The sequence below is a fragment of the Pelophylax lessonae genome (genome assembly GCF_965119305.1).
Source record: "Pelophylax lessonae genome assembly, chromosome: 13".
Taxonomy (NCBI): domain Eukaryota; kingdom Metazoa; phylum Chordata; class Amphibia; order Anura; family Ranidae; genus Pelophylax; species Pelophylax lessonae.
The window spans coordinates 139,089,586-139,115,122 of record NC_138780.1 but is presented as its reverse complement, the minus strand read 5'-3'; the positions used below and the strand labels follow the sequence as shown (position 1 = coordinate 139,115,122).

The following is a 25,537-nucleotide window of genomic DNA, read 5'->3' as shown; positions in this document are numbered from 1 at the left end:
GAAGAGTGCTACTGTATAGAATAAATCCTCTGAACATTCCTGTCTGTGGTGAAATTGCGATGATTATTCTAAAGTCATAATTGGTATTTCTAAAATTACGAGCGTCCGCTGGGCTCATAATATTGTAGCGGTGGTGGCAGTGAAAGGGTTAAATGCTTAATTAGCCCGGTGCCAATCGCTCTCAGCCTGCTGGCATCTAGATTGTGGTCCCCCAAGCAGGAAAATCTATGTGCCGGGTGCAGCTGAGAGGGGCATTGTTACACAAGTGACGGCAGGGTGTGAGATTGGCTGGTCCTTGGTCACGAATTAGTGAGAAGGGCAGAGATCTGATACCCGCCACCTTCACACCATCATGCTGCAAAAGGCATTGTTTGTCACCAAACTGTTCTTGGATGGTCGGGAGAAGTTGCTCTCTGAGAAAGTTTTTGTACCATTCTTTATTCAGGACTATGCTCTGAATAAAAATTGTGAGTGAGCCCACTCTATTGGTTGAGAAGGAACCCCACACATGAATGGTCTTAGGATGCTTTACTGTTGACATGACACAGGACTGATGGTGATGCTCACTTTTGTTTTTCTCCGGACAAGGTTTTTTCTGGATGCCCCAAATAATCGGAAAGGGGATTCATCAGAGAAAAGAAACATTACCGAAGTCCTCAGCAGACCAATCCCTATACCTTTTGCAGAATATCAGTCTGTCTCATGTTTTTCCTGGAGAGAAGTGACTTCTTTGCTGCCCTTCTTGACACCAGGCCATCCTCCAAAAGTCGTTGCCTCGCTGTGAATGCAGATGCACTCACACCTGCCTGCTGCCATTCTTGAGCAAGCTCTGCCCTGATGTCCCAATCCTGCAGCTGAATCATCTGTAGGAGACGGTCCTGGCGCTTGCTGGACTTTCTTGGGCACACTGAAGCCTTTTTTACAACAATTGAGCCTTTCTCTTTTAAGTTTTTGATGATCTGATAAATGGTTGATTTAGGTGCAGTCGTAGTAGCAGCAATATCCTTGCTTGTGAATCCCTTTTTGTGCAAAACAATGATGACTGCACGTTTCCTTGCAGGTAACTTGGTTAACAGAGGAACAACAATGATTTTAAGCACCACCCTCCTTTTAAAGCTTCCAATCTGTTATTCTAACTCAATCAGCATTACAGAGTGATTTCCAGCCTTGTCCAACACTGACACCTGTGTTAACGAGAGAATAGCTGACATGATGTCAGATGGCCCTTTTGTGGCAGGGCTGGAATGCAGTGGAAATATTTTTGGGGGATTAAGTTCATTTTCATGGCAAAAAGGGACTTTGCAATTCATCTCATCACTATTCATACCATTTTGGAGTATACGCAAATTGCCAACAACTGTGGCAGCTGACTTTGTGAAAATTAAGATTTGTGTCATTCTCAAAACTTTTGCCCAGGGCTGTATACGGAAATCCTTATATTCCATTCACAACAAAGTTTTCTTTTGTGTTTTAGAACACATTAGTAAGTAACCCCAAAGACTGGGTTAATCCGTTGCCTTGTGCTCACCAGTGGTATATATTAAATATATTTATGCAATAAAGTTGTTTATTTTTAAAGTATAATTAATGGCAAAACGTGTTACCATTTTCAGGTCCTGTTTACCATTATCATTGAAAGTGAAAGTAAAAGAAAATCCCAAATTTGGGGCTGTCCCCAGAAAAATTATAGTGGGGAAATCTAATACGGACACTGGTTCTGGTGACCTGGGGGACCCCCAAGGCAATCCCTTAAAGTGTTACTAATCCGAGGAGCCTGCATTCACTATATCTGGTCTCCCACAGTACACAGAACATGGAATGGCCATCGTTTTAGTAAATATAAACTGCTAAATACCTTTTCTCATCAGCAGTATATAGCAGTGACTTCTACGGTATCAGTTCCTGGATAAAGCTTGTAGGAGGATATTTCATACTGCACTGAGCTGTTCTATTAGGATGCAGGACCCCTGACCCTCTGTCTGGACAGTGCTGATTGGTCCTGCACTCTCACATGCACTCTCCCATGAAAAAAAAGAACTCTCTAGCAATACACACCAAACTGAGCATGTGCAGCCTGACTCCATAGACTCTGTTATCCGGACCTGTTTTGGAGTCAGTGGAAAAGGAGGAGGATCTGTGCATACAGGATCAAACAGACTTTTTACATAATGCAGGGGATTAACCCCTTAGGTTCCACAGTGAGTATAACGAGCATGCTTTACTACATATACAGACTGCATTTACTGTTGTGGGGTTAGTAACACTTTAATTTGGAGAGATTTCCTCTCACTTCCTGTTTGGCTATGGGACAGGAAGTGAAGGTACATCTCCCTAATGAGTCACAGATGGTGAAAAAAAAAATCTGAAAGGGATTATAATTCTAGCTTACTCTACCTGAAATGTAAAAAAAAAAAGTTTTGTCTCTAGTTATATTTTAACTGACTATAAACAAGTCACATCATTTATTTAGACCTAAACATACAGTAATTGATTAATCAAGAAAATATGCAAAAACAATAGAAGTTCCCTTTAACCACTTGCCGACCGCCTCCTATATATTTACTGCGGCAGTCAGCGGCTTACAGCCAAAGCAACGTAATACTACGTCGCTTGCCCACGAGCCTGTAGGGGCGAGCTTGCGCCGCTGGCGGCGCACTCCCACCCCTGCTCGTTCCCTGCTGAGCCAGCACGTGTGACCGGCGGCTCCGAAGGCTGCTGGCCACTCGCATTCTCACACAGGAGAGGGAGAAAGACACTAAAGTAATCACAGAGGCTATGCGATCCTGTTATGTAGGATCGTATGTCTCTGTGATTACATCACAAGCCACACACCCCCCACAGTTAGAATCACGCCCCTAGGGACATACTTAACCCCTTGATCACCAGTAAAGTTAACCCCTTCCCTGCCAGTGTCATTTTTACAGTAACAGTGCATATTTATTGCACTGATTACTGTAGTAATGTCACTGGTACTCCCAAAAGTGTCAAAAAGGTCAGTCAGGGGTCCAATCTGTCCGCCCCAATGTCGCAGTCCCGCAAAAAAAAAATCGCAGAACGCTGCCATTACTAGTTTAAACAAAAAAAAAAACAATAAAAATGACATAAAACTTTCCCGTAGTTAGTAAACGCAATAACATTTGCGCAAACTAATCAAAATATGCTTATTGCGATTTTTTTTTTACCAAAAATATGTAGGAGAAAACAAATTGGCCTAAAATGTTAAAAAATGTAGATTTTTTAATTTTTTTTCAGAATTCCATAAAAAAATTTGAAAAATATTGTTACTTTTTTTAAAACTGTCGCTTTTTTTGTTTATATCGTAAAAAATAAAAATCGCACAGGTGATCAAATACCACCAAAAAAAAGCTCTGTTTGTGGGAAAAAAAGGACGTCAATTTCATTTGGGAACAGCGTCGCACAGCCGTGCAATTGTCTGTTAAAATCACGCAGTGCCGAATCGCAAAATAGGGCCTGGTCTTTGAGCAGCCAAATCCTCCGAGGATAAAGTGGTTAAATTTAAATAGTGGCTTAAAAATAATGTCTGAACACAAAAAGTATTTGTATCCTAACTTGAATTTCAGTGTCTTTGTGTGTATTTCTTACAGATCTGTGCAGTAATCCAGCATAACAAAACTCCCTCACTTTTCCTCTGTGCAGGAGTTTCCTGTAATATAGACTGGTCAGTGCTGTTCTCTCTTCTTGTGCAGGGTAACTGGTCTTGTATTCGCCCCTTCCTGAAGTTTTTAACAGGCAGCCTGTAAAGTAATGACCTGCTGGACTCAAAACAGCTGTGATGAGATCACAGCTACATTTACAAAGTAATATCTGGGTCAGCAAAGTTATTTGTTGCAGACAAAGTAGATTTATATCCATTGTGGGTATTGAGGAACATATTTAAATGATAGTGGTTGTGCCTGGAGTCCAGCTTTAAGGCATTTGTATGTTGTGTGCCAACTATCTACCAAAGAAAGGGACATGATGACAGCTGTCACAACAGATTCAGCAAACAACTGCTTAGCGGTGCACTCCTTTTTATGACTTTAGACATTCTGAGATACAATATATGCTAGCTAGATTATTGCATATTGCAATAGGACACCAAAATGGTGGTTTATAGGCACATTGCAGAAGCACAATTTGTATCCTTTTAAGTTCTTCACTTTTGTTGGTGTGCCCTAGAATCACCTTCCATGTTCTTTGTTCTTCAGTAACAAGTTATTTTTTTTGCTTTTACTTTCAGGCAATTCAGCCTCAATTTTATTCTCAAGTCGGTTATCTCCTAAACCACCCAACAGAACCCCGTGTCTCATGTAAGCGAGTTATTTACAGTGACTTCAATACAGTAATCTTACTTCCACTGTGATAATGGCGGCTTTTAGATCCTAGTGATAGGAAGAAGTTTGAAACTCAAAACAAACAGTGTCAGAAAACCATATGTGACTAAAGGAGATCTACAAAGCCCATCCGAAAGATGTATCTTCTTGGGAACATAAAAATGAAATGGTTATTCGGTTACATAAATCCCCTATTTGCTTGTAACAATCCCCTAGTATTTTCTGGTGGGGTTCAATTAGATTTCACCCGTTAGAAGGAATGGGTACTGCAGAAATTTGAATGATATCACCAACCAAGTATGGTATGCAGGTTATTGGGAGTGTAAAAGTCCCTGTTATTAACCACTTCCGGACCGCCCACTGTGTGTGTGTGTGTGTGTGTGTGTGTATATATATATATATATATATATATATATATATATACATACACACACACACACAGTTGTGCTCATAAGTTTACATACCCTGGCAGAATTTATGATTTCTTGGCCATTTTTCAGAGAATATCAATGATAACACAAAAACTTTTCTTTCACTCATATATTGCACCAAAATGGCACCTCTGAAGAAATCCTATTGGATGAAACATGTCAGGCTGGACGATGCTTCTCGAGCTGCGGCCACGGATTTTATCTTTGAAATGCTTGATTTGTTTATCACGTTTGTAAGTACATTTTTAATAAATCTTTGAACAACATTCAAACGGGCTTCACAATTCTCGCTTTATTGTCTCTTGGTGGTGGCTCTCCTATTCATGAGAGCTTAGGCAGCCTATTACAAATTTGTATAGACATTCTGAGGAGAAGAGGAAAAGTGGAAGAGGGGATTCAGATGGAAGTCCGTCCCTTCACTTCGGACTCCCCCCCTCTGTGATTTTCCTATATGCTCCATATACATGAAAGTCTGGTAAGCAGCCTCTACAAGAGCACTTTATGGTGTTGCGTGCTATCATCTCAGACGACTGATGGTGACGGGGTTTCTTTAGTATGGACATTGGGCATATATCGCTTTTTACTTAGCACTGCATTTGGACTTTTTATTTTTACTTCTGCATTCCGGCCTTACAGGGATGATTTTTTCATCTCTTAAAACAAAAGAAAAAGTAATTTTGCCCTTAAGTGTAGATGTGAGGTCTGAGGTCTTTTTGACCCCTGCCATGCTTATTTCTATTACAGCATCCAGATCCCCTGAACAGAATGCTTGCCGAGGATGCAACCCCAGACGGACAGGCTGGCATCTGTAGTGAACACTGATACAAGGGGATGAAGGATTTTCCCAGCAGGAGAGCAAAGCCACCATATCAGGGTGGCTTTGCTCAGCTTAGGATTGCCAAGAGACTGCAGAGACTTGTCCCACTTGGGGAGAATCTTCCTTTGCAGAGACCCCATATGGAACTTTGCAAATGGAACTACCTCGAAGGTAGATACCATCAGGCCCAGCACCCGCATGCAAGCCCGGAGGGATGACAATCTGTTGGACAGCAGGAGAGGAATTGCAGCCTGCAATTTCTGGAGTTTGCCCAGAGGAAGGAGCACTCAGGCTACGGCAGATTCAGGCCCAAATAGTCCAGCTTTGTGGACGGAACCAGGTCAGACTTCTGAAAATTCAGAATTCAGCCAAACTCCCACAGAGTTCGTATTGTGATATCCAGGTTCTCCACCAGAGCAGAAGGAGATCATCTAAGTAGCTCAGTACTGTGATCCCCCGTTGGTGTAGCAAGGCTAGCACTGGAGCCAACACCTTTGTGAAGGCCTGAGGCGCGGAGGTGAGACCAAAGGGTAACGCCACAAACTGATAATGCTCCTCTCCCACAGAAAAGCAGATAAAAAGCTGGTTACTGGCAGATATTGGAATGTAAAGATAGGAACCCTTGATATCTATAGAGGTGAGGAAATCCCCCTGACACAGGGAGGCCACCACCACTCCATTCTGAACGTCTGTACCCGCACAAAGCAGTTTAACGCCTTGAGGTCCAGGATTGGACACACTTTGCCTTCCTTCCTGGGGACTGTGAACAGGTTTGAGTAAAAACCCTGAAAACTTTCCGAAGTCAGAACCAGAACAAGCACCCCTTTAAGGAACAGGTCTTGTACCGTCCCAGACAGACCCTGTAACTGGTTCGAAGGAAGAAATCTTGCCGTGGGACAAGGGCGAAACTCGATCCTGTAGCCGGACCGAATGATTAGTGGACCCACCTATCTTGTACCAGGGAAGTCCATGGGTCCAGGAACCAGCGAAGACATACCCCCCCCCCGATACGGATGAGGGCGCACCTTTACGCAGAAGGAGCCTTGTCCGTTGGTCTGGAGAAGCCCGTTTTCGGCTTGCCAGACCAGGCACGTTTGAATCCACCAGTGGAGGTCTTGAAAGGCTTCAAGCCCTTGTCAGTCACGCCTGAGGGACGAAAAAACTTCTTATTAGCCAAGAAGGAAGGTCCACGTCTACGACGTAGTACCTGCAGAAGAAAGGCACTCTTCCCCCCTGGGAGACCTCTAATGATGTCATCCAGGAAAGCTTCCAACAGGCGATCTTCTTGAAAGGGAAAATCAGTCAAGGCCTTTTAAGAAGTCTGGTTCGCAGACCAGCATTTGAGTTTGCGACACCAGGGCAATGGTAAATACCGGCCTCATTGCCAAACCAGGCAACAGGTCTTGTACCGTCCCAGACAGACCCTGTAACTGGTTCGAAGGAAGAAATCTTGCCGTGGGACAAGGGCGAAACTCGATCCTGTAGCCGGACCGAATGATTAGTGGACCCACCTATCTTGTACCAGGGAAGTCCATGGGTCCAGGAACCAGCGAAGACATACCCCCCCCCCCCGATACGGATGAGGGCGCACCTTTACGCAGAAGGAGCCTTGTCCGTTGGTCTGGAGAAGCCCGTTTTCGGCTTGCCAGACCAGGCACGTTTGAATCCACCAGTGGAGGTCTTGAAAGGCTTCAAGCCCTTGTCAGTCACGCCTGAGGGACGAAAAAACTTCTTATTAGCCAAGAAGGAAGGTCCACGTCTACGACGTAGTACCTGCAGAAGAAAGGCACTCTTCCCCCCTGGGAGACCTCTAATGATGTCATCCAGGAAAGCTTCCAACAGGCGATCTTCTTGAAAGGGAAAATCAGTCAAGGCCTTTTAAGAAGTCTGGTTCGCAGACCAGCATTTGAGTTTGCGACACCAGGGCAATGGTAAATACCGGCCTCATTGCCAAACCAGCCACAGCCTCCGCCTTCTGGTCAGCCGGGTCCTTAAAGTGGTTGTAAACCCACTTTTTTTACTTTTACCTATAGGTAAGCCTTTAATAAGGCTTACTTATAGGTACTGTAAATATCTCCTAAACTTGCACCATTTAGGAGATATTTGCATTGCATGCAGCCGATGATGTCATCAGCGCATGCGTTCTGAGGAAACTGCCGCCCATGCCGTTTCTTCAGAGCCCTGTGACGTCACGTGGCTCCAGCCAGTAATACAGCTGGAGTCCACATACCTGGAAGGAAGACGGGCGAAGATGGATGCGGCCGGCAGCAGGGACAAAGCGGGCTTCGTTGCATACTAGCACATTTACTTTGGAGGGGAAAAAAAAAGGAAGAATTTACTTCCTCTTTAAAGGCCAGGGACTCTTCAACCGGAATCATAGTTGCCTTGTTTAATCTGGAAACCGGAATACAGAAAATTTAAAAAAAAAATGTTTTTTCTTAGTTTCTATTTCAATATTTTGCAAACAAATAAATAATCTTTCTTTATAAACTTGGGCCAAAATGTATTCCGCTACATTTCCTTGGTAAAAATAACCCAAATCAGTGTATAATATTTAGTCTGTGTGAAAGATATAGAGCCTACAAATTATAGTATATATATATTTGAAAATTGATCATTCCTGATGTACAGTACTAACATCATATGACGACTCCCACTCAGCCGGTATTATTATAGGCTGGGTGGGAGGTGGTGAATCTGTTAGAAAGCAGAGAAAGTATATATCATAATTGATAATACATACTCTATAGCAATATATGAAAAATTCATAGTCTTGTAACATGAGCAGCTCCGCCATCACAGCCATGTCAAATCTCCTTATACCAATGGAATGGAATTGGCAGTTTTCAATTTGAATACATATGATAATACTAGATATTTATTATATTAAAATTGAAGCAGTATACATGCGTGTACTTTTAAGCATTATAAATAAAGTGCAGAAAGAGGTTGTAAATGGCACTACCTTTGTGCAAATAAATAATAATAAAGTGCACTCACTTGCAATTAAATGATAAATAAGGGGGTGTGTCCCATAAAACCAAAAAAAGGTAAATTTACTGTGTATCAGGTGAGTACAAGTAAATTAAATCAAATATCCTGATATGTGATAGGTAAAACCCAGAAAGTGCTGAAGTGCAATAAATAAATTGATGACATAGACAGTGTATTTATTGTGATGTACAAATAATTAAATCAATCCAGTGCAGGAATAAAATGAATCAATTATTTAGTGATATTACTGGCACTGTTACTCTTGTGAGCGCAACATGCCAGTAGAAAACATATAAGTGAAATAAAAGTGGTAAGTGAAACCAGGGAAAAAATCCCTTAAAATAAATGTCAGCTGCAATCACCTGTGTGACCACTAGGTGTCGCGCTGTATATACAACCTGCCTTGTACAGAAGTTAGGCAAGAGTGAGTCTTCAAGGGTCCCCCTCCACAGTCAACAAGGCACCAGTTGGCGTGTTTCCATATGGAAGGAAAGAAGAGGGGAGCCCCGTGAAGTATCAATCGCAAATATTGAAAAAAAAACGTAGTATCCACTCACTGTGAGAGTTGTGATAGCTGCCTCGTATCAGTAGCACTCGCCGGGAAGCTTCCGCGTTCCACGGCGGTAGAATCTCAAAACCGGAAGTGACGCTGTGACGCAATGGACCCGCCCTACGCGTTTCGTCATCAACGTCTGCTGGAGCGGCGTCACCACGACGCACTCCCAGTCTTATTATAGCCAGCCCTTGTCATGGCAACAGATTGACTGCTGTCAGCCATCTTGATGCTCCGTGTTTGTTGCCAAGTGGAGGCCATCTTGCTACTCCCTATATTACTATAGGTGAGTATAAAGGGCGGCTTGTTTACATCATTTGCGAAGCAGCTTTCACGGGACTACTACAAGAGCCATAGCATAAAATTTTTTTAAAAAATACAAAATAAAAAGTGTGTTATTATCTAAAAAATATATATATGGGGTACAACCTTTAATAGACAAAAATTAAAAATAAACCATATGTAAATAAGATTTCTATTCGTGTTAAAAAAGCATCATATTCCAAAGGCTTAAAAACTCTAAAGAAATTCAATAATAAATGAGTGTGTAGAAAGTCTATAGCAAGCCCTAAGTCCATTATATTAAAAGTTACTGAAAACATTCCTGGGACTGGGCAATCTGTGAGTTATCCTGTCCACCTCATGGGGGGAATTCGAATATAATAGTGTATTCTAAGAGACTCAAACTCACGGCTGCATATGAAAAGGAAAAGCCGGAGAAAAAAAACAAAAAAATATTCCGATGTTGGATGAGAAGGTTGAGACATAAATTGCTTAATTAGGAAAGAAATATATTTATATATACCGCCTACATTGGAGGTGGGTATAGTGGGAAATTGGTTCAATATGGAGAGATATCCAAAGGAGAAGAATTTATATATGTGGAAAGGTATATATAAAACATATATAAATGATATAATTGTAAAAAATTGTAGAAAATGTTAAAATGAGATAAGAAAGAGGAATTGGAACAAATATGGACATGAGGAATGTCCAAGGCTTTCCTTATACAGTACCAGGGGGGTAAATGGATGGAATAATAATAATTAATAAAAATTAAAATTAATAAAAATAAGGGAGTTATTTGGTATAAAAACTATCCGAGATTGGTAATAGAAGGGCGTACAATCACGTGCACATAAGATGCATAAAATCAATGCACAATGCATAAGGGACGATATATAGAGAATTACAGGCTATATGGTAAGGACTTCTTAATACTCAAGGTAAAATGTAGAAATTTATATTAAAAATTATATTAAAAAGGTCACGTTGAATCCTTTAAAAAATCTTTTGAAAAAAATCCTTAAAAAATCCCTCAAAAAATCCCCTAAAAATCTTTTCAAAAAACTCCTCCCATAAAACTCCTTTTGAAACCCTATTTTAAAAAAACCCCTTTAAAACCTTTTAAAAAGGGGGGGGGGGTTTAAAAAGGGGGAGAGGATACAGATGGACTTTATATATAAAAGGATTCTATGTAAAAAGGATTTTGTATAAAAAAACGGAATTTTTGTAAAATCTTACCTGTAAAATTCCTTTCTCTGAGTCCTCCGACAGTCGCCGCCTCTTCATATTCGTCACATATGGGGTATTAGACTTTGCTCCGAAGGAGTAGCTAGGCAACAGAATATGTTAACATTAAAGCTTTTAACATATCCCACCCTCAAGGGGTGGTCCCCTCAGTCAATACCCTCCTACTTCCTGCAACCATATCTCAGTTTCAGTGGAATAGCAGTAGAGTATACAACCAAACCCCAAAAGAGGGGCGGGGGCGGCGACTGTCGGAGGACTCAGAGAAAGGAATTTTACAGGTAAGATTTTACAAAAATTCAGTTTTCTCTTACGTCCTCCGACAGTCGCCGCCTCTTCATATTCGTCACATATGGGGACGTCCCAAAGCAGTGCAAACATGAGGGGTGGGAAACGCATCCGCGCCGAAAGGCAACGCAGTCTCCGCATCAAAGAAAGGAACCTTACCAAAGGAAGGAAACCAGCTGGGCTACAGGAAAAAAATAATTGCTCAACAGGAGCAACAACCCAGGAAAAGACAAAGAACCAGGGGATAAAAAACTTATCCCAACAGCCAGAGGTCCCCAACAAGGGACCCTAGGGAATTGCCGCACTAAGAACCCTGCGGCCAAAGGAAGCATCCGCCGATGCCTGAACATCTACTTTGTAGAATTTTGTGAAAGTGTGCACGGTCGACCAGGTCGCCGCCTTACACACCTGGGCTACAGAAGCCCCATGACGACAGGCCCAAGACGTACTCAGAGATCTAGTAGAGTGCGCCTTCACAGGCACAGGGGGAACCTTCCCCTGCAAAGCATAGGCCTGTTCAATGGTCTGCCTGATCCATTTGGCGATGGTAGAGGCCGACGCCGCCATGCCCTTCCGAGGACCCTCTGGAAGAACAAACAAGGAATCCGTCTTTCGAAAAGACTCAGTCGATTTAAGGTAAACCCTTATCGCCCAAACAACATCCAAAGAATGTAGTCTCACCTCTTTCGGATGTTTAGGCTTCGCGCACAGCGAAGGCAAGACAATATCCTCATTAAGATGGAATTCCGAAACTCGCTTCGGAAGAAAAGAAGGATTAGGTCGCAAGACCACCTTATCCAAATGAACAACCAGATACGGAGACTTGCAGGACAAAGCCGCCAGCTCCAAAACTCTGCGAGCCAAAGTGATTGCAACCAAAAAGGCGACCTTTTTGGACAACATAGACAACGAGATCTCCCTGATCTGTTCAAAAGGAGCACGTTGTAACACAGACAAAACGAGATTCAAGTCCCAAGGGGGCAAAGGATCCCTCCTAGGAGGAACCAGATGCCGCACTCCCTGAACAAAAGTGCCAACCAAGGAGTTGGAAGCCACGGGACGTTGAAACAGAACGGCCAGCGCAGACACCTGACCCTTTATCGTAGCCAGCGCCAAACGCTGATCGACACCTGTTTGAAGGAAGGACAGCACTCGGGAAACCGAGTATGTGCGGGGTGAAAACCCCCTGGACTCACACCAGGCAAAATAGGCCTTCCAAGTACGGTAGTAAACCTTCCCCGAGGAAGACTTCCTCGCGTTGATCAAGGTATGAACGACCTCCGGAGAGAGACCCTTCTCCTTCAGGACCTCGGTCTCAACAGCCAGGCCGTCAAAGCCAGCGACTGTAAAGCAGGATGGTATATCGGCCCTTGAGACAGGAGATCGTCTCGAAGAGGTAGACGCCACGGGGCGTCGACCGCCAGATTCACGAGGTCTGCGTACCAGGACCGGCGAGGCCAGTCCGGCGCCACAAGAATCACCGTGCTGCGTTCCGATTGTAACCTGCGAAGGAACCTGGACAGCAACTGAATCGGTGGAAACGCGTACACCAGCTTGTACTGATGCCACGGGGCCACTAACGCGTCCGACGCGTCTGCCCGAGGGTCGCGCGTCCTTGCCACGAACCTCCTCACCTTGTTGTTGAGACGAGACGCGAACAGGTCCACATCTGGAAGACCCCACTTCGCGCACAACATCTGGAAGACAGCCGGGTGGAGAGACCATTCCCCCTGATCCAGGGTCTGGCGACTCAGATAGTCCGCCTGCCAGTTCTCCACCCCCGGAATGTGCACCGCCGTTATCGCCGGGACATGAGTCTCAGGCCAAGTCAGAATGTCGGCCACTTCTCGAGCCGCTCGGGCACTCCTGGTGCCCCCTTGGTGGTTGATGTAGGCCACTGCCGTGGCATTGTCCGTCTGCACCCGAACCGGGCAGCCCCGCAGCCGGTCCGTCCAGCGATGAAGACAGAGATTTATCGCACGCAATTCCAGAATGTTGATCGGAAGGGAGGACTCCCCCTCCGACCAAGTTCCCTGGGCGGACAGAACGCCCAGAACACCACCCTAGCCCGACAGGCTGGCATCCGTGGTGATCACTGTCCACGAGATAGGACGAAACGACTTGCCCCCGGACACCATCGGGGACTGGAGCCACCACAGAAGGTCTCTTCTGGTGCGATGACTCAACGAGATTTGAAGATCCAGAGATTGAGGTCGCCAGGCCCACACGGACAGGATCTCCGCTTGGAGACCCCGCGTGTGAAACTGGGCGAAGGGAATCGCCTCGAAGGCCGAGACCATCAATCCCAGACATCTCATGCACGTCCGCAGAGACGAGAGCGGAACGTCCCGGAGGGACCTGACTTCCTCCTGGAGAGTTCTGAGTTTGTCTTCCGGCAGGAAGACCTTCGCCTGCACCGAGTCCAGGATCATTCCCAGGTAGGGAAGACGAACCGACGGACTCAGTGTCGACTTTGGAAAATTTATCGTCCAACCAAACTCCTGTAGAGTTTGCATCGTGACAGACAGGTCCTCCTCCAGACCCTGGCTGATCGCAGACCGAACCAGAATGTCGTCCAGATACCCCAGGATAGAAATGCCCTGGGCTCTCAATAATGCCAGAATCGGTGCAAGCACCTTGGTGAAAACCCGCGGAGCCGAGGCGAGACCAAAAGGCAACGCCACGAACTGGTAGTGATCCTCCGCAATGGCGAATCGAAGGTACCGCTGGTGACCCTCGAAAATGGGGATGTGAAGATACGCATCCTTCAAATCGATGGAGGCCATGAATTTCCCCGGAACCAGGGCAGCCACCACCGACCGCAGGGATTCCATGCGGAACTTGCGAACCCGCACAGAGCGGTTCAGAGCCTTCAAGTCCAGAATTGGACGAACCTTGCCCTCCTTCCTGGGCACGGTGAACAGATTGGAATAAAACCCCCGAAATCTGTCCCGATGAGGCACCGGAACCACCACTCCCTGAGCCCTCAGGTCCCGCACCGCCAGGTGCAGGTCCCGTAAACGCTCCGGAGACAGCTGAAGATTTGAGGGAAAAAATCTGCTCTCCGGCCGAGAGAGAAACTCGATCTTGTAACCAGATTGAACGATCTCCTGAACCCATCTGTCCCGCACGCGGGCCAACCAGGGTTGAAGAAAACTGAGCAAGCGTCCCCCCACCCCAAAACTGGGTGAGGGCGCCCCTTCAGGCCGCACTGTTATGGGCTGCGGATCCGGACTGACCGGACTTCTGTTTCCCAGACCAGGGCTTCTTTTGAGAGCCTTGACCTTTGAACGGTTTGCCCTTGTAGTGCGACCGAAAGGCACGAAAGGACCCCTGAGGGGGCCGAAAATTAGCATGCTTCTTCCCAGAAGCCCCTTTAGCCTTGGGGAAATGGGGCAAGAGAGTGCTCTTACCTCCGGTGATCCCCTTAATCAACACATCCAAGGACTCCTCAAAAAGGCGAGACCCATCATAAGGCAGATTGGCTAAGGTCTTACGTGAAGATTGGTCCACCGACCAACATTTCAACCAAACCAGGCGGCGAGACAACACCGCCACGCTGTGCACACGTGCAGCCAACGGGACTAAGTCCAAGTCCGCATCACACAGATACATGACACCCTGGTGGATTTGATCCACCATATCCAGGGTCGCCGGCGAGGCCGAATCGGCCACTAGGACGCGCCTAAGCATCTGCGTCCAACTTGCGACAGCCTGGGCCGCCATGAGAGAGGCAAACAGAGCCTTAAGCATAGAACCCGTAATAGAGTAAGTATGACGGGCAAGAGACTCCAATCTCCTATCCGTGGCATCATGGAACACCGGGGAATCCTCTGCAGGAATCGCAGTAGATTTGTTTAAAACCGCAATTGCGTGATCCACCGGGGGTGGCACACACCACCGTTCATCAGTGGAAGGTGAGAAAGGATAGCGCAGCTTGAACCTACTTGGCACAGCAAAAGGTTTGCGCAGATTGCGCCATTGTTCCTTAACAGCGCGCTGAAAATCATCATTGCAGGGAAAAACCTGCGGCGTCCTGCGTTTTCTCTGCGTCCCATAAGCCGCCAAGGCAGTGGGGGGACACACTTCATCCTGCAAACGCAGCGTTTGTTTTATGGAAGCAATCAATTCATCCATGATTGCAAGCTCTTCAGGCGAGCCAGGGGAAGAATTATCCACCCCTTCAACTTCAGCCTCCACCTCGGACCCCACTAGATCCAGGGAGGAGAGGGACCCCGATAAGGAGACCCCCACCATAACAGCCCCATCACCCTCACCCTCAGACTCAGAGGAAAGAGAAACTCTGGGTCTCTTGGCAGATTGAGCAGCCACCAGCATCTGCACCTGAGCAGCAAGGCCAGCCACAATAGTGGCCAAATCCCCCCCTGGGGGGGAAACAGCGGTCCCCTGGCTATCCACCAAGGCGGTAGGAAATTTGCCCTCCTGAGAATCCATTGCCCCAATATCAAAATGCCGGATAATAAAGGGTTAACTGCCCCTTTAACAAGCGCAGCGAGCGCAGCCCACCGCACCACACACAAGCACAATGAGACCCCCACAGGGACAATAAAACTGACACAGGCAATGGATAAGAAGGATATAACCTGAGGAGACCCTCGCCGCTGCTGCTGCCTCGATCGGTGTACCCAGGAGAAGAGGAAGTGATGGGACCAGGGAGCTCTATTAAAGCCTATGGGAGGCTACAAGAAAATGGCCGCCATGCATGTAGAACATGCGGCCGGAGCGAGTGTAGGCAAAATGGCGCCGTTTGGCGCCGAAACCGCCGCTCCACAGTACAGTAATGCACACATATAGCCATATATAAAAAAAACATGGCAGATCGCCGCAGCGATCGCTGTATAGTGCCCAAACATGCCACAAAACATGCCCCACAGCACACAGCTTCTCACACTGACAAAGCTGACACACATAGTGTCACACAGCTCCCCCCCCCCCCCCTGCAGCCCACAGCATGCAGCCGAGAGATAGGGAGACAAACAGTGAGAACAGAGGCAGGTTACACAGTCCCAGACTGACACCCCCCCAGACAGACAGGTCCCCACATAGATACACTTACCTCACAATGGCGTGGGGGACCCGCACAGGCGAACAAGCCGCTGCACATGAGGCAGGGAGAGTCGCATACAAGACGCACAAAATGGGGGTTAAGAAACCGCACAGCGTCCAGTGAGGTAGCCACCTCACCAATCATCCCTGCACCGAACAGGGATGGGTCGTTCACTGTGCCGGGAGCGTTACCTGGCTGAACGCTCGATGGCAGGCTGGGAAGCCACTGACACACGACCTGCGACCAGGGGGATCAGCCCGAGACCCAGCCCGCATGATCCTCTTCATCAGAAGAACTAACTAATGCTGACAAAAAGAACAGCTAAGTAAAGGTAGAGAGAAAACTCAAACAAAAAATCAAAAAAGAAGAAAGAGTCTGGGGCACAAAGCCCCAGCACAGAAAGAGCCAGCCACTCCTGACAAGCTAGACATTGAAACTGAGATATGGTTGCAGGAAGTAGGAGGGTATTGACTGAGGGGACCACCCCTTGAGGGTGGGATATGTTAAAAGCTTTAATGTTAACATATTCTGTTGCCTAGCTACTCCTTCGGAGCAAAGTCTTATACCCCATATGTGACGAATATGAAGAGGCGGCGACTGTCGGAGGACGTAAGAGAAATGGGTTTTTAGACATCGGTGATAAAACAGTTCAGATCTATATCAGCATTTAGTCCATCAGGTCTCAAAGATCGCATCAGGAAAATCCACTTAGGCTGGCCATACACTATACAATTTTCTTGTTCAACTTTCCTTTAGATTTACCAAAACCATGTAATATAGGGTCAAACCTAAACACTTTCAATTTGTATGCAGTCAGGCAGGCCCTTGCACTACATAGTTTAAGGTAAATCTAAAGGAAATTGAATAAGAAAATTGTATAGTGTATGGCCAGCCTTAGTTTCATTTTTCGAAATCATTCTTCTCTTATTACCTCCTCTCCAGTCCCCTTTTATTTTATCGATGCCATAAAAAATTAGGCCCGAGGGGTCCTGGGAGTGTCTTTCCTTGAAGTGTCTTGACAAGTTATGTTTGTCAAAGCCCTTTTTTATATTTTTGACATGTTCCCTAATTCTCACGTATAGGGGGCGGGTGGTTCTCCCTATATACTGCAGATGACATGGACATTCAATGACGTATGTCACGTGTGTACTGGTGCATGTGATGGTGTCTTTTATTTTATACTCCACCCCTGTAGTATGAGATTTAAAGGTTTTAATTTTTCTAGGTTGCTTTCTGTTGGTCCTACAGGGTAAGCATTTTTGACACCTAAAAAATCCATTAATGCTTGTGGGGAGAGAGATGGTTTTGGGTGGGTTCACCACATTATGTACCACCCTATCTTTAAGTGTGGGTGCCCGCCTATATACAAAAGATGGTTTGCTTGGGAGAATTCTCTTCAGAGTTCTGTCTGCTGTCAAAATGGGCCAATGCTTTTTGATAATGTTTTCAAGTTGCTTATGTTGTCTGTTAAAACCCGTTATAAAAGCGAATTCATGCTTATTCTCATTTATCTTATTTTTGTTTTCTTTAATTAAGTCCTCTCTTTTGGTATTCCTTACTAGTTGTTTCAAATGTACTAAATCTTTCTTTTTGTAACCTTTTTCAACAAACCTCTGTATTAAAATGTCCGCTTGGATTTCATTCCGTTTTCTTGAAAATAGTTTTGCTGGCTACTTTTCCTCCTTCTTTGTATAGTTCTAAGTCCAAATAAGCGACTTTTTCTCGATTCCAATTTCCTGTGAAGGTGATTCCGTAGGCATTACTGCTAATCTCATCAAAGAAGGTTTGTAAGGTGTCCATATTGCCTCTCCATACCATGATGATGTCATCTATAAATCTGCGATAATAAATTAGATGGGGGCGTTCCATGCTAAATATTTGTTCCTCCTCCCATTTCTGCATAAATATATTAGCGACGCTGGGGGCATACTTTGCCCCCATAGCGACTCCTTTGATCTGCGCGTAGTGTTGTCCCTTGTACCAGAAATAATTGGAGTTCATAGCCATTTTTAACCCTTCTAGAATAAAGTGCATCTGTGCATGTTTCAGTTCTGTGTATTTATAAAGTGCATTACCAATAACAAAATGTTGCATACTTTTTTACTATTTTGAAATTTTAAAAGAATTGTATAAAAAAACAGCAATCAACGGTGTTCTGTTAAAGTGAACCTGTAAGTAATAAAAATGGGGGATGCCTCTACTGACATCTTAATCCTTAGTTTACTACTTAGAAACATAAAAATGTTATGGCAGAAAAAGAAGACAGAGTAGTCGATCGAGTCTGCCCATTTTTTATTTTTATTTTTTTTTGTTAACTTTATTGTCTGACTATAGATCAGATAGTGTAGATAGTGTCCCAAGCACATTTACTGTAGACTGTCCCACTACTACTATGTGACTTTTGACCTAAAACAAGCATGTAGCCAGAGAAGTTTAAAAATCTGCTTGCTTGTTCTAGGGCATTGACTTTGTAGGGCCTCCTTAAGCTATCATCTTAACAGAATGAACAATCCTTGAAATGTTTCTCTATGTCTGACTTCAATGTGTTTTTTTGCAGTTGGACATCACAAATAACACAACAGGAAATCAGGAACCCTTTTAATTGAAAAGAGACAATAGTTCATACTGACAACTTGCAGCATAAAATTCTACAGAGACTCTTCATGCAGTACATGTTAAGAAGATATTTATTCAGTTCTATTACCAAACCAATAGCTACAAAGTCAAAATTCTAAGTTGCCCTTTCTTCAGCGACATGACCTATGGCTCATGTCTTCGATACAGTAGAAAATTGACAAGCACAAGTAGCATTCAATAGCATCTCTACACATATATTAGTATTGCCTTATGTCTACGCTATAGTGTATAATGCTGGGGTTTGGCTAGTTATTTATACATATTTTATGTCTTCCTAAATTGGGCAAATCCAGCTCCAATCACTGAAGACCACTTCTGCATAGTAAAGCTAGGCAACATCAACATTTTATGGGCCAGTACACTCAAAACAAATATCTCAATGTTAGGTGGAGTGATTCACCTATAGCTTCTTTTCTTTCTCACCGATTTAAGTAATGAATTCTAGTTGCCAGGTCAGTCCACCTACACCAGTCATTATCACAGAGTTACATTCTCCTTTTTTGTATTGTACTTTATGTTATATAAAGCAGGCGGAGTTAGACAGCGGGGAGAAGAGCTGTGAACTATGTGGTATCTGAAGAAGCTAGTAGGCGATTGAACTTCTTCCAAACACTGAAAATGTTTGAGCAGGCTGACTCTTTACTTCAGTCCACAGAATGGGATTATCAAGGCATAATTGGCCCACTACCCCCCAATCACTTTATTTGGAAAGGAAATTCAACTTGTGAAATGACAGAACTCATATAGAACTTTATGAAACCCAATTAAGCTACAAGGTACCTCCAGATGCCTTGTCGCTGAAATTTACCTTCAGAGAATCTAGGATTCCTAGAACCTGGAGCTCTGTTAAATAATTAGCAATCAAGAGGATTTCTGGTCAACAAGTGGCTCACCTCCTCTTCCCTAATACCCTAGTGTTGGCTTTAAATTGCAACCTGTAAACTCACAGGCCAAAGAACAGGGCCGGAGAAGGTGGGTTGTTTAGTGACCAGGAAGTTGTGTGGTCCATAATTACCTAGAAGCGCACCAGGATTGTGGTGATCTCTATGCACTAAACTTGATAAACTTGAGCTTGGGAGCATGTTCCTGGAGGTGCCTATTATATGAACTCACCTTACTTTATTAAGTGACCCTAAATCAATATGATTCTCTTAAAGTCTTCTCACTTCAGCTAAAGTCTTTATAATTAGAGAAGAACAACGTTCATAATAAATAAATACTAGCATCCATGTGAAATTAAATCGGTCTGCTGTCAGGACTCCATAGTGGGCTCCCTCCATTGAAGGGTGTTATAATGGGGGATGTGCATCTAATTATTAGTCCTCTTAAGCTCCATTCCAAGCACCCGGACCCTAACTTCCATTTCCTAGCCCATAGCCACAAGCCTCTAACGTGCACCAAGCTCTTAACCTAACCCCTGGCCTCTGTGAAAAGACTACATCATTCATTCATGTGCCTATGAACCTTAAATGAAGCCCTGGCAACAGCTCTATATTGGATACAGATTTCATTGTCATACACCATTCACATGCAGACTGCAGCCTAAAAAATTATCTGGTCTAATTATGGCACAAAACCATAATTTTTAAAAAGCCCAAAGCATTGGTGCTTGATAGCTAGCTTTTTAGTCTTAGGATTTTAGTCTCACAATGTTGGGAGGTAGGCTTAAAAATATCTTGGATAACACAGGCTAAGAAATTAGAGAAAAGGTGCATACTAGCTTAAAGCATCCTACTGAACAGCTCTTTATCAGATCACATTGCTGGTATTTAGGCTGCCACTTGTCTTAATCCACAATTTATTCACATTGCTTTTTTTTTAATATACATTTCTTTTGTAGTGGGAGTGGCTCTTGCAGGGCAGCAAATCTATCCCGTCTGCATGTACAGTACATCACATATAGTATATAGAAAAGCATTAAAACTAGCCTGTCACCTGCATACACATCAGGAGACTGCAGCCTATCAGTGGCTTCAGAAAGACATGAAGCACTTACAGCTAAATACCTTACTCAGTTTTGTGAATATGACAACACAGTAGGGGAAAAAATTAAATGGCTTTTCTATTATACAGGGTATTTATTGTTCTATAGAAAAAACTATATTAAAACTTTTTACAGCTAAAATGACAGTGTAGAAAATTGTAACAAAAAATTAAAATACTTGCCTTTCAAACTAAAAATCCTAATAAAAGATAGTAATCAGGAATATTGCAGACACTCCCTTTCCCTCCAGGATTTTTAGTTCTAAGACTCTGAAAATGTTGATAGGTTAGGTTTAAACAAACTACAATTTTACTCCCACCCTATAAAGCCTTGTATCATGCAGACCAAATAACTATCAGCCTTGGTCATAAAATTACTAAAATTTGCTGGTTTCATTTACATATTTGCAATGTGACATGCAACATTTTACCTCCATTGTGATTAGGAGATTAAAGAGAAGGCCTTAAAGCCTTACTTTGGGCTGTTCCTTAAAATCTGTCCTCCCTCAGCAGATGGAGAATATACTGCTCTTTTTCTACGGAATGATTTGATAGAAAGTGTACCTTATCTTAATCCACTGTCTCGTAATCTTCCTACTTGTTGGTTCAGATTGTGACAACCAGTACGCCAAAGCTGCTCTTCTTGTCAGACTTTAAATGGTCTTGTCAATCCTCCTATTCCCAACATCACCATGTACAATGCAGGACCAGCTGGAGTGCATTATATGTGATGATGTAGGAGTGTCTGTCCACATTCTGTAACTACAAGGAATAGGACCTTACTGCTGGCTACCGTGTGATCATGGAGTATGTTAATTATTACTTCCTGGTAAATCATTCATGCTGTTTATCCATGCTGCAATATCACAATGGCATAATTTTTGTTCAAAAATTTAGCCAGAAGCTTAACTCCCTCATACTTTGATATAACAATCAAGACCCTAAAAATGCTGATGCGATTTAGCCCAAAAAAAAAAAAAAAATGGATAATATCAGACATACCCCACATGTAAGTTATTTAATTGAACAATAAAAATCATCGTAATCTTTTTGCAAATCTGATTTAGGCAGAAAAGTGTATTAAAGGATAACTGTATTTTCAGTATAGTTTTAATAGCGTTCACCTTCTCCCCCATCAAATTCATAAGCTTGTCATACACTTAGCAAATTTTTGGCCAATTCTAGCTGAAATGTGAGCCATGGGTACCCTCCAGCTCAACATCCTTCGATCTGAAAATTGAAGGAGTCAGGCTCAAATCTGTCTGCCGGACAGTGACTCCATTCAATCAGATGCTGTCACGGTTCAGACATTTTGACAGTCAAGGGTGCTAGCTGTCAGAATGCAATAGCCCAAGGGGAAGTTTTTTCCACAGGTGCTGTTTAGTACAGATGAGAGAATCAATAGATTTTTTTCGTTCAGGCCACAGGGCTATAAGCACCTGCCTTGCTCATGCCACATCCATGCTGTGTAACTAACACAACAACCTCTCCCGGCTGGGGATCTACTTATTGAAATGGAGAGGTCACCTATTATGTGTTCCAGCAGTGGTGACCTCCCCATAGAAAAGAACTGGTGACTTTTCTGTGCAAAATTAGCTCCCGCAGCTTTGACCACTCAGTGGATTTGGCAGGAACAAAGACAGGTTGCTATTAAACTTTGTGGGGGGGGGGGGTCTCAGTTAAAGGGTAAAGGTACTAAAAGTAGTTATCCTTTAAACATTTTAAATGCTATTATGCCCAAATAGCCTTTTAAAGAATAAATTGTACCCAAAGAGAAAGGTTAAGAAAACATTTTTTGCAAAAGAAAAAATTCTGTACATATAATTTAGATCTTGGGCAAAATGATCATATCAAATGCCAATACACATATAACAGAACATCATATTTAAAGTATTCAAAGGATATATTTTACCAGCCCTATTACTATATCAAATAAAAGGTGTATTACAGGAATACACGTGTATTTATTTAAAAAAAATATGGAGCACTTCATGAACTTCTGTGTCATCCTTGCGCAGGGGCCTTGCTAATCTCTGTATCATTCAGAAGAGGTCCTCATAAAGCGAGGACACATCTGTGCATTTTCTTTGCAATATTGTGTATGAAGTTGTATGCTGGGTTTACTGGGCACTTTAAGGAATAAGCAGGAACCCATCTGTAACCATTCATCATGAGCATTGAAGGCAGACAGCCTCTCTGCCTTTCATACAGCTCTGCAAAAGAATGAACTGTATGCTACTCAATGCATGCTCAAGGGGCTCTATAAGACCTTACTACAACACCAGATGTGCTCTGTTCTCCCTGCATGGAACATGCAAGCAGAAAATACCCCCCAATGAATCTGCTAAGGCTTCAGAGCTACTGGTGGCAGCTAAATGTAATTTTTTTTTATATTATATTACTGTTACTCTACACTGTAAACTCAGCTTCCATCATTACCATAAATCTTACTATATATACCTCCTACTTTGTTCCAACAAGATCAGCATAGTGATTGTTACAACGTAACTCAGTACAAAAAATAGCTTGCTATAAAACATATATCACAGTTGCACTAGGACTGCATATTAACACGTATCATTTCACTGTTGTATAAAAACAGACATGTACAAGACAGCATGCTGCCGATCTCAATGCATGATGATCACTACAGGGTTGTTACACAGCTGGCTGATAGCAGTGAGATTGCAGGACTGATGTTCTCATCTTGCAGAACTGTCATGAAGTCCCCTTCGCAGCTCCGAACAGTCCCATTCAAAATTCATCTTCTGAACTGTCTGCTAAGAGCATGACGCGGTCTTGCATGCTGTTAAATTCTCTCTGCTTGGGAAACAAAAGATGGAACAATCGTTAAAGAGCATCTGCCACTTTGTAATCGACAAAACACTGCAGTGGAGAGGAGGCTGGGAAAAGACAGATACTGCAGTATTTTGTTGAGCTATTAATGCTGAACTCCAGGCAGACAACAGCATCTGAATTTAACTTTATATGAGACTCCTGTATCCCTCTGCGCAGCAGAACTCAGAATGGAAGAGGAAGGGCCAATAAAAGCACAAGCTAGTTAGGCTCTATCATAGGAAATAATTAAACAAGGTAAATAGTATATTAAGGTCAGTCATCAACTCTGGGTCCTTTTTCACAGCCTCTGAAAACTTTGCTTTATTATATGGAATGCCAATAACATGTTTTAAAGCATGAGTTAAAAAAAAAAAAAAAAAAAATTCAGGACAAGTGACATTACTTGCCATAAGTGTGATGTGTCCCTTGTGTTGTTGGCTTATGGAATCCCTAAAATCCTCCTCCTCGGATGCCCTCCCCTTTCTCCCTCACCACCATAATCTTACGGTGGAGTGGGGGTTAATAGTAGAACTGAGGGAGCTGTCATATGTACTCCTCAAGAATGCCCAATTATGCCTGCCCTTTCCACCTGGCTCCTCCATTGATAGAATATGGCAGGGGCAGAATAGGTGGGCATAGTTGACCTCTTGATGAGAGTCTGTCACAGTGCCCTCAGTTCCAATAACCCCCACCCCACCGGAAGATTACAGTGGCATGGGTGTGGAAGGCATTGGAGGAGGAAGATTTCAAAGAATCCAGGAGCCAGCAGCACAAGCATCACATCATAATGATTGCAAGTTCCTGCTGAATTATTTTTAAATTGTATTTAGGCTTTTAACTTATTGATCCTAGAGAAGGTGAGTGACTCTCATGTAACAAGTAGCCTACTTGTACATTGTCCCTGGTGGTCTTTTTGTAATCATTTGTGTCTTTTCCTGGGACAACTTGAAAGATGCAAAAACAAGCTAAATTCAGGAGTCTAGTTAATCACTTAAGCCCCGGAAGATTTTACCCCCATTCCGACCAGGGGGTTTTTTGCCATTTTTTACTGTGTGACTTTAACGGACAATTGCGCGGTCGTGCGACGCTGTACCTAAACGAATTTCACGTCCTTTTTTTCCCACAAACAGAGCTTTCTTTTGGTGGTATTTGATCACCTGTGCAATTTTTTGATCATGTGCTATAAACAAAAAAAGAGCGTAAATTTTGCAAAAATAACAATTTTTTTCACATTTTTTTATATGAAATTCCCCAAAAAAAATGTAAAAATCAAAATTTTTTAACATTTTCGGCCAATTTGTTTTATGCTACGTATGTTTGGTAAAAAAAAAAAATCGCAAAAAGCGTATTTTGATTGGTTTGCGCAAAAGTTATCGCGTTTACTAACAAAGGGAAAGATTTTTGTCATTTTTGGTGTTTTTTTTTTTAACGAATAATGGCGGCGATCTGCGATTTTTTTTTGCGGGACTGCGACATTGCGGCGGACAGATCGGACCCTTGACTGACATTTTTGACACTTTTGGGGTTACCAGTGACATTACTGCAGTAATCAGTGCTAAAAATATGCACTGTTACTGTAAAATGACACTGGCAGGGAAGGGGTTAACTGTATTGGAAAGGGAGGGGTTAAGTGTGTCCTAGGGGCGTGTTTCTAACTGTGATTGGACATGTCTCCTATTGTAAAAACAGAGATCAACGGTTCTACATAGTAGAACCGTCTGATCTCCATTTTTACACAGGGGAGAATGACAGGCGGCTTGTTTACATAAGCCGCCCGCCTTTCTCCCGCTCTACCGACGATCGTAATCTGACCGGCGGACATTGGGTCTGCCGGTCACACGCGCGGACTCCTCCGTGAACGAGCCGCGGCGGGCGCGCGCTTCATCGGGCGCGGGCTTGCCCGCTATTGGCTCACAAACCGGTCACAGGCTAGTGACGTATATATACACTTTGCCTGGCCGGGGCTGACCGCCGCAGTATATCTACTTGCGGCAGTCGGCAAGCGGTTAAAAGAGGAGCTCCAGTCTTGTTAAAAATAATTTAAAAGTCAGCAGCTACAAATAC

The 25,537-nt window shown here is 43.7% G+C and overlaps 1 protein-coding gene across 4 annotated transcripts in view; it reads right to left on the bottom strand.

Moving 5' to 3' along the window:
• Positions 1-22,340: 22,340 nt before the first annotated feature.
• The window catches only part of ARMH4 (armadillo like helical domain containing 4), a 308,570-nt gene continuing 305,373 nt past the window's right edge, over positions 22,341-25,537 (bottom strand). The window contains exon 7 of one of the 4 annotated variants that reach the window (XM_082275044.1): positions 22,341-23,458. In XM_082275044.1, the coding sequence (XP_082131170.1) occupies positions 23,390-23,458 (69 nt within the window). In that variant the 3' untranslated portion in view covers positions 22,341-23,389. The remainder of the gene's footprint in view (positions 23,459-25,537) is intronic. The other 3 variants (XM_082275043.1, XM_082275041.1, XM_082275042.1) reach the window with 3 other exon arrangements.